This window comes from Spinacia oleracea, chromosome 6 (assembly GCF_020520425.1).
Source record: "Spinacia oleracea cultivar Varoflay chromosome 6, BTI_SOV_V1, whole genome shotgun sequence".
Lineage (NCBI taxonomy): Eukaryota > Viridiplantae > Streptophyta > Magnoliopsida > Caryophyllales > Amaranthaceae > Spinacia > Spinacia oleracea.
The window spans coordinates 97,051,474-97,068,036 of NC_079492.1; the positions used below are offsets into that span (position 1 = coordinate 97,051,474).

The 16,563-nt window shown below is 34.1% G+C and overlaps 1 protein-coding gene and 1 long non-coding RNA gene across 2 annotated transcripts; both read right to left on the reverse strand.

Moving 5' to 3' along the window:
• Positions 1-5,090: 5,090 nt before the first annotated feature.
• On the reverse strand, positions 5,091-8,744 carry LOC130462384 (uncharacterized). The gene is made up of 5 exons (XR_008922476.1): positions 8,553-8,744; positions 8,358-8,460; positions 6,989-7,079; positions 6,039-6,199; positions 5,091-5,293 (listed from the first exon to the last, which is right to left on the reverse strand). It is a non-coding gene; the product is annotated as an uncharacterized lncRNA (long non-coding RNA).
• A 4,038-nt stretch (positions 8,745-12,782) lies between these two features.
• Positions 12,783-16,063, reverse strand: LOC130462834 (probable serine/threonine-protein kinase WNK9). The gene is made up of 3 exons (XM_056831767.1): positions 15,858-16,063; positions 14,840-15,061; positions 12,783-13,223 (listed from the first exon to the last, which is right to left on the reverse strand). The coding sequence occupies exons 1-3, from the start codon at positions 15,890-15,892 to the stop codon at positions 13,220-13,222; spliced, it is 261 nt and encodes an 86-aa protein (XP_056687745.1). The 5' UTR covers positions 15,893-16,063; the 3' UTR covers positions 12,783-13,219.
• Positions 16,064-16,563: the final 500 nt, after the last annotated feature.

The window sequence follows — 16,563 nt, forward strand, 5'->3', positions numbered from 1 at the left end:
TGAGTTCTTGTTCACTTACAGCTTTTATTAGTTCGGTATATTCCTCTTCTGGCTCTTTTTCGTACTCATTAGTGGCGAGACATTCTGCATTATTACTCGGATTTTTAAGCGGCACATACTCAAAAGTTTTGTTTATCTTATTAAAGTCATGAAGCATTACATCAAAAAGGTCTCTCGGAGTAGAGATTTCCGGGTCTAAACTATTTTTGGGAGGGGTTATAATTTTTCTAGGTTCGGACTCGGAGTCAGACTCGGATTCAGACTCGAATTCTTCGTACATCGGACCCTCTCCCGCAGATATCTTGAACTTCATCCCACGAGCATTAGTCCATTTGAAAGTCTTGCGCCACCCTCGTTGGATTTGGTCATCTGTTGAGGGTGATGGAGCGATCAATTTAGTAGGATCGAACACTTCATCTTGGAGAGCTAATGCCATAATTTTCTTTCTTCGCTCTTTTCTTTTCTAACCCAAACAATAGCCCGAAAGCGTGTGAGTTGGGGAGCGTTTCTGGCATAGCATGGTTCTTTGGGGCGAGTGGCCTTTGAGAACGTAAAGGGTCGTGTCCCAGAGCATGCATCTCTTGGGTTTGTGCGACCTCTAGGTACAGATGTTCGGGATATGCTTCTTCCATCGCGTTCCTTGATGGCTATCACGGGCAAGTACTCAGGGGCCCTGCATTATTGTTGTGGAGTAGGAGACACATTAGTTTGTTTCGTGAGTCGGTTTTTTAGACATTCTATGACTACCCTTAAGTCGGACTAGTATATTTGGACTGCTATGTGTGCACTTTGAACTCTTTATGTTTTCGAAAATCTCTGCCCGTGTGACATTCATGATTATTTGCATGGTCGACTTTTAGTGTCGAACATTACCGTCGTAGGAGGCCTAACAACGACGCAAAGAGTTATTAATTTTTTCACGAGTCGCTTTTGAAATTGAGTGCTTTTCTTACGCCCTCGTAGCAGTTCTTTTTACGAACATTTTATGTGCTATGTATTTTCCTTTCGCGCGGGTACCGAGGCTGCTGCGCTTGACCAGAAGGCCAGGCAGCAACTTCAGCGCCCAGCGAGGGGCGTGAGAAATTGTGGCGCCCAGCCAGGGGCGTTGAAAATGCGTCCCTGGCTGGTTCTCGTTTTCTGTCTTCTATTTATGCGACTTCGATTTGCGTGCTTGCCTAATAACGCCCTTTACGCGTAACAGCGTCTGTAGGATTCGTTACAGGCCATCCCGAGCGTCGCTTATTTTTGTGGCGATCATTCGGGTTTGGGGAACACGTGTTTTGGTATAACTCTTTGGCAAATTAGTCTATGAACAATTGGGCAATTTTTAAGGTCGTTGGTTTTCTAGGATAGTTTGTCGCACACAATCACATATTTCGCTACACATAACTACATTACAAACATGGATTTGAAAATTAAATATGCCACGTACTTTATGATAGGTTTATATGGGTAGTTTATTTGCGCCTGGCTTGGTACCGCTTCTATCGTAGATCCAACACATGCCCCGGTCGAGGTAGTGTCTTCAACAGACGAATTTCGCTCAAGAGGCCAACCCGCAAGTGCAAGCCAAGGGGGCATGCAGGCGAGAGGGACCTAATGAGAGAGCGATTGGGTTCGGGATAGGTGTACTACCTGCACAAGTACCGAGTGGGCGCCATGCGCGGTGTATGCACCCCCTATTGGCGAAAAAGAGGTATCCTTAGTCCCAACTCCCGAGGGAGCCGAGATTTGTTATGAGGTTCTGTCCGTTCACATTAATATGCTGATTTTCAGGTCGTCCCAACTTGATGGGGAAATAAACGCGGGGTAGGATCGTTTCACCCTTCGGCTATTTTGATTACCTACAAGCACGAGTATTTCCTTCACTATCCCCAGCGGAGTCGCCACTGTGAGGGGGTCGAAAAAGCACGAGGCTAATGCGTGATCTCGTCCCCCTTGGGTGTGACGATTCTTTTTATTCAATCAAGTGTAATTGGATTTCCTGTGAGTATACACCCAATTGACTAGTAATATAGGAGTCGCCATTCAGTTTTTAACGATAATGAGAAAAACTGACAAAACCCGGTTATCGTGACATAAAGGGAGTGCAATTATGTTTGACCACGACGGCCGTAGGTTCCCTTGTGATCCCTAGTGTGGGGATCTCTCAACATACACCCGCAAGGTAGAGATTGAGGGTTCGGGGGACTGTAACTACCGAGAGGAGTACTTCGCTCGTCGATAACTCCAGAGGCAGGATATCCTTACTAGCTCAGCATAAATAATTGAAGGGACATGCGTTAACTATTAAACTAATCTGAGTTGAGTTTAGCAATATGCAACACATAATACTAATTCGATCGTGATTATCTGATTTAAATAGCATTAAGGGACCTAGCATGATAATCCGATTTCCCAAAAATATTATATTTGTTAGGCGTGATAGAACAATCAGATTAGGTTAGTTTAACAGTTCATAAAAAGGGCGAGGAAAGCTGTTAAATCATCGAAAAGAGCCACATTACGACGCACCCTTGAGAGGTGCGTCACGGTTCTCAGAAAACTAACCACTTTGACTTTGTTATTTCTCCTTTTTATTTAACGGATCTCAATTATGGGACAGGATACGTTCTGTTCGATTTATGGATCGATTGCGACAGAACGCGTGAACAGTTTCGCATCGAGAGGCTTAGGCTGAGGGTTGGAGTCAATACTCAGAGTATAATTATGTGTTGTGTGTGTTCCTTTCACTTCGAATTTAGGGGTCTATTTATAGGGAAGAGTTCGTGGAAAGATAGAATTGCAGAGTTCTAATCCACAAAGAATTAGGAAAAAAACACGTACCCAGGTATTTTCAGCGCCCAGGGCTGGGCGTCAAAGATTTCGGCGCCCAGCTCTGGGCGTTGAAAATATGATCCAGGCAATTTCAGCGCCCAGGGCTGGGCGTTGAAATTGCTGTTTGGGCCGTTTTCTTAGTCAGATTCGGATTCCTGAAATCCGTAGTGTTTGAGACTTAACCGAGTCTTTTAGCGCGTATCAATTTTATGACGGAATGCGTCTGGGCCCGTTACGAACTCTAGGCTCGTTAGGATTTTAATTAATACGTAACTCTTATTTCCGAATCATATTAGGAATAGGATTCTTGCAGTTTTCTATCTCATTTAGGATTTATGTTGGAGTGCAACACCTAATTCTTACAGGTTTCTATCTTTTATGACTTGCCACTTTTAGAAGTTACCCTTTACGGCAGTTACAATTTTTAGCAGGTTTCCATAAATAGCAGGTTTCGGGTGAAATGAAAAGGGGAATTGAGATTCGTTATATTATAGGAGATGCGTTGTCAAGTGGAGATTTATGTTTTCATCATCGAACCTTTCCCTTTCGGGAATGGGGACAAAAGTAGGTGTCTACAGAGTTCGTGGAAAGATAGAATTGTAGAGCTCTAATCCACGAGGAATTAGGAAAGAATACGTCCCAGGTATTTTCAGCGCCCAGGGCTGGGCGTCAAAGATTTCGGCGCCCAGCTCTGGGCGTTGAAAATAGGACCCAGGCAATTTCAGCGCCCATGGCTGGGCGTTGAAATTGATGTTTGGGCCGTTTCTTTGTCAGATTCGGACTCTTAGAATCCGGAGTGTATGAGACTTAATCGAGTCTTTTAGTGCGTATTAATTTTATGACGGGATGCGTCTGGGCCCGTTACGAACTCTAGGCTCGTTAGGGTTTTAATTAATACGTAACTCTTATTTTCGAATCGTATTAGGAACATGATTCTTCTCGCAATTTCTATCTCATTTAGGATTTATGTTTGAGTGCAACACCTAATTCTGACAGGTTTCTATCTTTTATGACTTGCCACTTTTAACAACTACCCATTACGGCAGTTACTATTTTTAGCAGGTTTCCATAAATGGCAGGTTTCTATAAATAGCAGGTTTCGGGTGAAATAAAAAGGGGAATTGAGATTCGTTATTTTATAGGAGATGCGTTGTCAAGTGGAGATTTACGTTCTCATCATCGAACCTTCCCTTTCGAGAATGGGGACAAAAGTAGGTGTCTACAATTATAAACCCACTTTATCATCACAAAGTTCATGACACTAAAAAAAAATTGGGGTAGAGACACAAATTTCCCGTAAGATATAAAAACAACCGAAACAAATGGAAACCGTCATCAATCATATATTTATACCACAATTATAATAAACGAAAATTTAACCGTCCACTAAAACTAATTATTCATTGGAAAATCAAACATGATTATGAAATTCATGACATATACAATTAATATACATACCTTCAACATGATTAATCGCCACATATTAAGAATGGTATAATAGTATAGCATGAGGAGTAAAGCGCAACAAGAAATAAGATAGTAAATTAGTAACTGACATACATACATGAGACTTACAATAACTGCAAAATCTAATCAGAGAATTAAGAAAATAATTTGCTAAAAGATTAGAAGTGTACGGCAGAGATTATAAAATCAATCATGAGATTGACACTACATTATCGATCATGAGATTGACACTACATTAATGAACAGGGCTGTCTATAGGGAGGTCTAATAGGACCTCCAACACAAGGCCCCAATTTTTGGGGGCCTAAAAAAAAAAAAAATACTCCCTCCGTCCCTTAAACTCGCACCACTTTCCTTTTCGGGTCATCCTTTAATACTTGTACTGCTTCAATAAATGAAAATTTATACCAATATTATATTATTTCTCATACTTACTTACTAACCCCACCTACACCCCTATTCCTTATAAAAAATCATTTAAAAATTTACACCCCCACTCACCACTCTCCACCTCTTACACATATCCCACTAAATTTATTAAAAAAAAATACCCCACTATCAACTAACACCCATTGAATTAATAAGTCAATTCAAATGTCTTAAACTCCGCACCGGTCAAACCGGTGCGAGTATTAAGGGACGGAGGGAGTAGTAACTTATAGAACTCAGTTATTGGTCATATAGTAAATCGTGCAAATAGAAGATACTTAATTGATTTGTGGATCAATGGTACAATCCTCTCTTAATATTTCACTAGTCTTATATGCACGCGATGCGTGCGAGATTATACACAAACTAAAAAAAAGATGGATATATTGTCACAAACCAGACCAAATTACATAATTCGTGGCGATTTTCCTTAAAATAAGAAATGAACACAATTTACTCAAATCCAGTACTAAAAAGTAAAAACAACTAAAACAGTTCAAAATTTGCATCATATTACTAAATTTCTTCTTTCGTAGATATTTTTCCCGGATTGTTGATTCTTCTCCTTGATGCGTCTCCACTTTTGATGAACTCGGAAAAAATCAAAAAAATTCAAAAATTTAGAAAGAATCAATTAACTCATAAATTCAGAAAATAATCCCAAAAATTTCAGAAATATTAAATCAAAAACTAAATGAGTTAATGAACCTCATAATACAAAACACCAAACTGCTTGATCAAATTAAACCCGAAAAATGTATGCACCCCCAATTTCAATCAACCAACTCAAGTATAAATTGAAATCTCTTTATCGATAAATTTTATATTCATAACATTGGCTTTCATGATGAGTATAAATTCAAATCAGCAAATGTTATGACTATAACCAACTCAATTTCAATCAACCTTCAATGCCAAAACGATTAAAAATAATATTCGTATCGACTTTAGCTCCAATATCCGTCTAATGCTCGAAATTATCCATAGACAATACACAAATTATCCTAAACTCCCAGTTATAACTAATAGCTCCAATTGTTTGGTTTGATCAGTTGTTGTGAATAACAAAATTTGTCAAAAAAGTAACAGTTGCTCTAATTATTATGAGCTAGTCATGTACACAGACAGTACACAGATTTTAGCATGAACAATAAGCAATTGTTCACAATTATAGATTATTTAGCATGAACAATAAGCAAATGTTCACATTTATATATAAAAGGTCAGCTATATCTGGAAAAATATTAACTACATAATACACAGCAGATTATCTCATATGGGTAACAAAATGCCAATTGCAGATCTTAAAAAATACAGAATTTTACCTTTAACATTGGTCTTCGTCGTCCCCGGTGTAGTCACCACATAGCCATCATCATCCAACTCCAGCTGCCCACCCAAAAACTTAGTAGCCGGTTCATGCCCTATAGCAAAAAACAACCCAGAAACTTGCAAATCCTTAACCTCCCCACTGACCGCATAAAACCTTCAAAAAAGCATCAAAGTACCCAAAACAAATGAAAAAAATCAAACCAAAAATACAGAGCAAATACTAACAAAAATATCGAGGCTTTAGTCATCAATTTCATTAAACCCAAAAATAAACCCATAAAAAAAGCAAATGAAATCAATCTAAAATAAAAATCACATCAAAAAATTAAAAAATAATAAACAAATAAATGTTGGGGTTAGGGTGTCAAGGCTAGGGTCTTGAAACTTGCAAGTAGATTAGTAGATCTGCACGCACGCAACGGAATGAATAAATGATCTTGCAAGTAGAATAGTAGATATGCACGCACGCAACGGAATGAATAAATGATCTTGCAAGTAGAATAAGTTTCAAGATCCAGGCCCATCATCTAACTAAAGCAACACCCAGAAACTACAATTACTATCGTATCAACAATTTGTCACAGCAATTCTCAACCTCATAGTAACAAAAATAATCCACATAAACACCTTAACACTCAAAATCCCTTATCAAACCTAACAAAAAAGAGTAATTTAGTTTATTAAGAGCAAATATTAATGAATTTCTTACATTTGTAGCAAACTAAAATGACACCTGTAATTCAACCTTTAGAGATAGATTAATCTCTCCTGCCCTTTCTCTCTCCTCCATCATCATCGTCTTCACCAAAATCCAATTTATTCTCTTCAACATTAGAATTATTACATGTTTTAGCTAACAGACACATGTTTTAGCTTCTATTCAATGCAATCATGAAACCTCAAAGAACAACAAATTAGGAAGGGATTGGCTAATGGTGGATACCTCTAGTTCGGAAAAGCCATTTCAGCCTCGGTCATCCACATCTCAGAGGCATCGTGTGCATATTTAGGACTTAATGCTGCACCCGCTGATCCTGTACCATAAATAATAACAGTAATATTGAGCTATGATTGTTATAATCCGCAGAAACAACACTAATTATGAATGCACATAATCCATTGACAAACAACCCAAAAACCATCATGAGAACACTGTTCATAGTCATGGGTTCACCGCCATAATAATGATACAGGAGCACTGAAGGAATTGCAAGATACATAAAAGTTGATTAAAACAGCCATAGACAAAAAATTGAATAAACCGCCATAGACAAAAAATTGATTAAAACCGAACCAGTAGGTGTATTGAAATTATTAAAACCTAACTATCTAAAACAACATGAATCCTAATAAAAACCAACTATAATTCATACTACAGGACATTCGAATCGAACATAAACGATGACCCACATGATAATTTCCGATGATATTCAAGGCATGATACTGCAAAGTAACAATCACACACTAAAGCACCTGAAACAACTTCGTGCTTAACCATGAAAAATTGAGAGTCGAGTATTAAATAAACCAAGCAACACGCTTCCCTTCTTATCATTCTACATAATCACTTAAACCAAAATGCAGGAAGCAAGTTATGTTCATGTCTGATCAACCAAACACAATCAAGTAAACAACCAAACTACCCAAAATCTAAAAACCATCAAAAAAAAATGAACATGTTCTGTATAAATCAAGGAAAAGAAGGATTACGAAAACAGGTGAATAGCAGCTTACTCTTGCAATTACCTGTGACAGGAAACTCTAAAAATGAACAGACATGAACATGTTACAACAAACCCCATATCAGATTACTCCGTCAACAAAAATGAACATGTTCACATCCAAAAATCAAATTACAGCAACCCCAGATCAGATTATTCCATGTTTGACGAAAATAAGAGCTCATAGCTATCCATTAAAGTCCAAAATTTGTATTGAGTCACCCAATTATGCAAAACCTTTCGCTTAACTAAAACGAACCAATTCTAATTGAATTTGAGGAGACAAATTAATACTTTTCATAGCATAATTATGAGACATAATTTCAATTACCCATGAATTTCCTAAATTAGCACAAAAAATCGAGCCACCCATTTGTACGAAACCTTCAGTTGACTAAAATTCAGTAAAATTCAAGACAAATTTGAAGAAATAAATTCAAGATAACTTCAATTATCCCACATTAGGCAAATTTCCATCACTCAATAATCAAATTACAGCAAAACCCAGATCAGATGAACTCCATTTGTAATAAAAATATGAATTATTTCAAAAAAATACGATGAAATTCAAAGATGAAGCGGGTAACTTACGGAGGCATTTGCAGGATCAGAAGGGCAGAGTTGTGAGGGTCGTGTGAAGGCCAATCGCCGAATCATTGAATCGTGAAATAGAAGGATCAAACAAATCGACAAACTGAGCAAAATAAACGATGCAGGAAATCATAAAAATCGTTAAATAGAATCGAATATTCAAGGAAGATCGATCGACGAATAATTAAAACTAACCTTGAGAAATGCAGAAAGATCGATCGAAAGAGGGGAGAGAGATAGATGAGAGAGAACTGAAGTTTGAGATCGTCCATTTCATACTTACCATCGCCGTCGTCATCGTCGGAGAAGACACAGAAGTCTCTCGACTTGAGGGGAGTAAAGAGGGGTGGTGGGCGGAGGAGAGAGAGGGTGGTGAGTGAAGGGAGGAGAAAGAAAGATGAGTGATGCATCGAAGATGAATGAAGCTGCTTAGGGTTCAAAGTTAACGATTTGAGGCTATTTTAGTCTTTTACATGGGGACACGAAAAATTAATTTACAAAAAAGCCCTCAGGAGCTGGCTTATATAATAGAGATATATTGTGAGGTTGACTCTCAACTTATAAATTTATTTGTTTTTTAGTGGTACTAATCATTTTGTCAAGTTAAGGGCCTTCACATAAATAAATAATAAAAAAAAACAGGGCCTCCGAATTTCCAGAGTCGACCCTGTTAATGAAACAAAATTTCATAACATTACGCAAATCAAAAGATACCTAGATCAAATTTAACTTTGTAAAATTGGGGCCAAATCGTGATCTCAATATGTAAATAATACTAGAAAGATTCATATATGTACCTGACTCTCAATAATAATTATCGCAAATGGTAACTTGCTATCAATGATATTTAATCACGATTTCTAAACGCAGCTTGCTTTTACTTGACGCAGCCCTTTTTACTTTCATTTTTTTCATTCTAAAAAAACTCTAACTCTAACCCTCACTTTTACTATTTTCTCTCAACCTTTATTGGTGTTATTTTGGTTCAAACACATTTGATTTTTTTTATTAGTAACACGTATACCTAATCAAATTAGAATAAATATTTTGATTGCAATTTGACCGTAAAGACCTTGGAATTGAGGTAATTTTCGTTTTTCCCCTATTTTTTTGAGCTTTTTCACGCAATTGGTATGAAATAAATACTTATACTTTGTACAGATTGAACATATTATAATTAATTGTTTCTTACAGATTGAACAAAATATAACTAACTATTTCATACAGATTGAACATAATAGAACTAAATATTCCATACAAATTGAACAAAATGATGATACTAGTTCTTTCAATTGTCTATAATGAAAGAGTTGTCGGCTGGTCATGTTGTGGTTGTTTGTTATACATTAGTAGTGATGATAGAACTTATTTATGTTATGTTCAATTTTGAACGGAATTATGTTTTGATCAACTTATACGTAATACTTAGTTCTCTTATGTTCAATACGTACGAAATGGTTAATTATATTTTGTTCAATTTGTACGAAATGGTTAACTACATTTAGTTCAATCTGTACAAAATAGAAATGTTAATTTCATACAAGTTGTATGAAAATACTCGAAAAAACAGGAAAAAAAAACAAAAATCACCTCAATTCCAAGTCAAAAATATAGTCCATTGCAATCTAAACATTTATTCTAATTTGATGACACATTAAACTAAATAAAAAAAATCAAATATATTTGAACCAAAATAATATCAAAAAAGGTTGAGAGAAAATAATAAAAGTGAGGGTAGAGTTTTTTTTAGAATGAAAAAAATGCAAGTAAAAAGGGTTGCGCCAAGTAAAATCAGGCTTCGTATAGTACTCCCATATTTAATTGCTTGCAATTGCGGAAAATAACATCAACACTATAACATGATATTACCATGAATATATGGATCAAATTGAAGCAAACAATTATGGTAAAACTTACAATAGTGGTGATGTAATTTCCTTTGATTTCTCTCGTACATTAGCAATGGTGCTGATAACGTGTTATGAAATTAGTGAGGAAGGGGGAGAGAGGGGAAGAGAGAAAACTGCTGAGAATAAACAAGCGGTTATAATCTTATTCCAATTGACACAATATGTATACATACATATATTATATAGGATAAGGATGTCGGGGTATAATGGGCATCCACAATACAATATATTTATAACATATTATTATTATTATTATTATTATTATTATTATTATTATTATTATTATTATTATTATTATTATTATTATTATTATTATTATTATTATTATTATTATTATTATTATTGCTATAATAATAATAATAATTATATTTCATTCGTTCCGAAAATATCGCACCATTTGCTTTTTACATTATTCACCCTACGATTTGGTAATTTTTTGTGATTCGTATGTAAGGAAATTTTAATCATATGGGGTCATGTTAGATTCGTATAGACATATATTTTCTAAATATTAATTTTCTATAATTTTTACTTGCACACGATTTGAGATATTAAGAGTCAAAGTAATGGTTAGAGGAGTAAAAGTCAACCATGGTGCGATAATTCCGGAACGGATGAGGTACGTATTATTATTATTATTATTATTATTATTATTATTATTATTATTATTTATTTTTTATTTTATTATTATTATTATTATTGTTGTTGTTGTTGTTGTTAATCTTCATAAGAATAAGGTGAACAGAACATATCTTAAGTGCTATATATATATAATAACCTAAAAGTGAAAGTATTACATTATACTCCGTAAATTACAACGATTGAAACGTAGTTTTGGCATACATTCAAATTAATGTCAATTTAGGAAATTAATTAAATGCTTATTTAAAACCCTAAGCGCCACATATATTATTAATACGAATTAGGTGATAGTTATACTCCCTCCGTCCCTTAATACTCGCGCCGTTTTGATCAGTGCGGAGTTTAAGACACTTGAATTGAATTATTTATTTAATGGGTGTTAGTTGATAGTGGGGTATTTTTTTAATATAGTTAGTGGAAAATGTGTAAGGGGTGGAGAGTGGTGAGTGGGGGATGTGAATTTTTAAATAATTTTTTGTAGGGAGTAGGGGTGTAGGTGGGTTAGTAGGTAAGTGTGAGAAATAATATAATATTGGTAAAAATTTCCATTTATAGAAGCGGTGCAAGTAATAAGGGACAGTCCGAAAAGGAAAGTCATGCGAGTATTAAGGGACGGAGGGAGTACTTTATAAAAAAAATAAAAATTAGTACAAAATTAGGGGTGCAAATGAGATGAGACTCTCAATAAACTATTCGGGTTCGGTTAAAAAGTTAATTCATGTTCGTTTATGTAATAAAGGAGTCGAGCTTGAACAACTTTTGAAACTTCTTTAATAAACGAACTTGAACATGAACTTATGTATTCTCATTCATTTATGTTCACGAACAACTCATTTATTTATATTCATTAACAAACTCGTCTATTTTTATGTTCATAATCAAATTTGACATACATAATTGTTTTATTATAGATAAAAATCATATTTTACTTTTAACACTAAAAAAATGTATCATATAATAAAAATATTCTAAAAATTGAATTTAAATTGCTAAATTAGTGCATATTCCAAATTATGTTTTCAAATTGTTAAAATCTAAAGCGCAAATCTCGTTTATAAATTGCTCGTTAACAAACCGTTTACGAACACAAAATCTCTTAAACGAACCAAGGTTGAACAACTCGATTTAAAGCCTGGGCATGGGATCGAATTAGTCTAAATTAAATGAGCATGAATATAAACCGGGTATTATCAACGCGGCGTAGTAACATAACTAATAGCCGACTAATCGAAAAGTCAAATTGAAAATTTGAAATTGGTGGAATATTATTTGACAATTCATAGTGCAAACAAAAATTCTTGCAAGGAGTTAATGAGGTTTGACATTTAGTATTTGTTGTGCGTGTTCGTACAAGAACCAATCCAACATTTTCATGCGTTTGAGCAACTCCATGTGCTTTATGTTGATCTCTGGTCTCTTGATTATACAACCACTTCAATTTCTAAATTTGATTCAGCTGACCACTTAAAAATGTTAGAACTTAGAAGTCAGCCAACTGAATTATGCAGGTCAACACTTGAGAGCATGAGGGTGATGAAAATTTTCACTATTACCCGAAATACAATGGACAGTGAGATTCAATGTGACATATTGCATACACGAAGTAGTATTACAAGGTAAATTCTCTACCAATTTCGTACTATATACTTCCTTTGTTCTTTTCTAAATGACACAATTATTTAGGCACGTTTATCAATGCACGATTTCAAACATTAATATCTTTAATTATGGATAAGAAATTTTTTATAAAAAGTTGATATTTAAAAAATATTTATTGAGACGACTATAATAAGACCCACATGACTATGTTTTTTTTCTTAATTATAAATCACATAATGAAGTCAAAAGAGATTGTGTGTATAGTGTCCAAAATTCAATAAAATAAGAACGGAGGAAGTATATAAAAAATAAGTTAATTCATTAACTCTTCTACCCAACACAATACATATTGTATACAAGAATAACATTATATAATACTAGTTTTATATGCATGCAATGCGTGCGAGATTATACGCAACTAAAATTGTAAAAGGAAATATTAAAAAGGCATATCTTATGATCCAGTTTGTTGAGCATGTCCTTCTGTTTCCTTGTTGAATAACTTGTTGAACGGCCGAAGAGTTTTCGCTGTGTGGATGAAGTTCCGAAAGGCTTTGTTTAAGGAGTTAGTTCTCATTTTCTCCGACCACTATTTTGGTCAAGGTGGAGGCCTGTGAGAGTATAAATTTGATGCATCAGGATGACCTTGGTCTGGATGATTTAAATTCATTTGTTGCACCTCCGCCATATTTATCTCTCTCTTCCTCTCCTTTATCTGCATACAACATATCGTTCTTTTCATCAATTCGATCAGCATACTCGAATAATAAGGCTTGATAGAATTTATGATAGAATATATTAGAAAGTCAATATCTTTAGCATTTATTTTGTAATTAAATGTAATAATTCGGTTACTGTAATTAAATGTAATAATATCCGGTTACTGTAATAATTATATATTTAGCTACTTCTATGTACTAGCTACATAAAGTCTTGTAATTCTATTAATTGAATACAACATTAACCATTGATACCATGAAAGAAATTATTTTCCCTTTCTATTCTCATTGCTGAAAGCATAATATTTACAAAATAAAATGAATATATTCCAGCGTTTATTTTGCTAATCAAATCGTCAATCATGCTACAACTTATGCTACTTTGACTAATTACAATCAATTACAAATCAAAGGGAATATTTACAATTACGGAGAATATATTTCCATATATAACAATTACTTATCTTGTATATTAGTTAAGCTAAATATTACGGAGTAAATTGTGGAGTAGTATTATGTTAATGAATATATTCTGGCGTTTATTTTGCTAATCAAATCGCCAATCATGCTATAACTTAGGCTACTTTGACTATTTACAATCAATTACAAATCAAAGGAAATATTTACAATTAAGGAGAATATATCTCTATTATATAAGTGAACAGCTGAGGTAGCATTAGAGAAGATAAAACTAATAGCCTTCCATCAATTAAAGTTTGAATAATTAATTGACACCCCAGAATCTTCCAACAACAATTAAAATTATCAGTATGAATAAATCTCTGAATAATAGGATTCACTATTTTTTGAGAAATAATGAAACCAAGATTTAAAAAAAAAAGACTAATCATTGACATTGACAAATTGACAATACTATGGATAATTACCATCTAAGAGAATTTCAATAATTAAAGAGGACAACTGAAACTTACCAACATAAAGGGCAGCATGAGATTTCCTCGGTATGGCAGCTAAGCCAAGATCTCCGATCTTGACTTCCCCTTGGTTTCCATTAAGGCTCCGTTTGGTAGGGCGTAAAACGTTTTCATGGAAAACGATTTTTCCCTTTTTAACCATTTTACGTTGTTTGGTTGGGTAAGGGATGTAAAACAATTTTCCATTACTCTCTCAAAGATGGAAAACCCTTTTCCATTTGAAAGGGAGGGAAACCACTTTTCCTTCTTTCCTTCTTACCTCCCTCTCCTTTCTTCCCCTCAATCTTCACCATTTTCCCCCATTTTCCTTTAAGTTACAAAACAAAGGAAAACTAGTTTGGAATTGTGTTTTCCCTTGAAAACTGTTTTCCATGGAAAATCGTTTTACAATGAAAACGTTTTACGTCTTAAAATTGTCACATTTGAGATCTCTTTGTATCACTAGAGGGTCATGATTATGAATATAGAATAGCCCTTCTAGGAACTGCCTACACCAATGTTTTACTGTTTTAATGTTAACCTTTTTATGCTTCACCCATACTTATCATCAAACATTCCCCAAAAATAAAATCAAAATTTACCCTATAAGGAATACCACAGAACACAAATGAAGCATAGAAGTTGACATTTATACTCCCTCACTAGGTAAATAGAAGCTGTAAAAGTGTGAAACTTACTGTGTGAGAGTACCATAGGTGAACATTGCAGTGACAAAATTGATGTTCTTGTAGATAATGTCAACCCAAGAAGTGCAAAACTTCATAATATTCTTTTGTTTTAAGGTTTTCAGCGGATGAATTTCACCGTAAAGCCTTTCAAGATCTTCAGCTCTTTGCAAAAAATCTGTAAGCTTAACTTGATTCCAAGCCACTTTATTTCCTTCATATTCATCATATCCTCTATAATCCGGTCAAAAAAAACATTCTAACTAGAAAACTACTTTATAAAAATTAAGCTGAAATCAAAATATGCAAATTAAGCTAAAGTCCTTGGCAACAAACAAATACTCCCAAAAATTAAGAATGTTTTTTTTTTGCTCAAATTCTTGACAAATGAGAATTTTGAGAAATAACCAATTAAAAATATATGCAATTATATTTAAGCTCAATTTATTAACAAATTAATGAAAAAAAGACCCGGTTTCCATAATTGATTTTAGTGCAAAGATCAAATTCTTGACTAATAAAAAATACCCAGTTTCTAGAATTGGTTATTATGCATATTCAGCTGTGTTCAAATAAAAAAAACATCCTTTAATTTTTCTTGCAGACTAAGCTACCAATAAAAATACTAAATATCAAAATCGATTTATGTGTCCAAATTAAGCTGACCCTTTGCCTATAATTTTATTCTACTGCAAAAAAAAAACAAAAAAACCAGAGAAGATTAATTAATGAAAAAATGCATGAATTATAAAAATACGATTAAAAAAATGAGACATTCTCTTCCATATCTTCGAGTGGGATCTGTCTCAACATAATTTGAACAATCATCAAAATCATCATGATTATAAAATACACCATTCATTCCCTTATAGTAATTTTCAACGATTTAAAAAAATATTTAATTATTAACAGAGAATTTTCGAAGGAACACATAATTCAGAAACAACAAAACCTTAAATTTGAAAGAAATTCAAATCACTAAATCTGCGAAATAAAAAAAAATAAAAAAATCGAATTGACAATCACTCACCTCACCTTTCTCGCGCAGCAGTAGCTTCCTCCCATTCATTAGGAGAAAGAAAATCAAATTCTCAAAGAGTTTCGAATTCAAATTTGGGGAAAATAAATCACGTGATTTTGGAGAGAGAGATTTTAATGTTTTTTATATATTTTTCTCTCTTTGTGATTGTCTTTTCTGAGTGTGTTTTGACTTGTGGATATTCAAAGGTTTTTGGGTTAGATTTGTGGAGGTTCAGCCGTTTTGTTATATATTTTAGTTTATTAATTTGTTTTTCAATTACCAAGGATATAATGGACTATTCGAAGGGGGACACCAAAAGTGGTTTTACGAAAATAACCTTAGCTCTTCACTTATATAATAGAGATTCGTGATCCCTAATTGAAGAATACATATATCTCCATTGATATTTGAGCTCCCTAGCAGAAGAATACATACCTAGTTATTGTGGTTGTGTGGGTTCTATTCACTTGATATTTTATTTGTATGTACTTGTGAAAACCTACCTATACATAGTCTATAAGCCAATAAGAGACACATGTCTTAGCTGTTACTCCTCTCCTCCCCCTTTTTTCTCAAAAAAAAAAGTAAATATATCATAAAATCAAGGGAAGAATGTCCATCACTACATTTGAATACCTTCCACCTTCGTATTCTCCATTTATCTTTTAATGAAATCCATCACTTTTTCTCCCATTAATCTTTAAACTTTAATGAT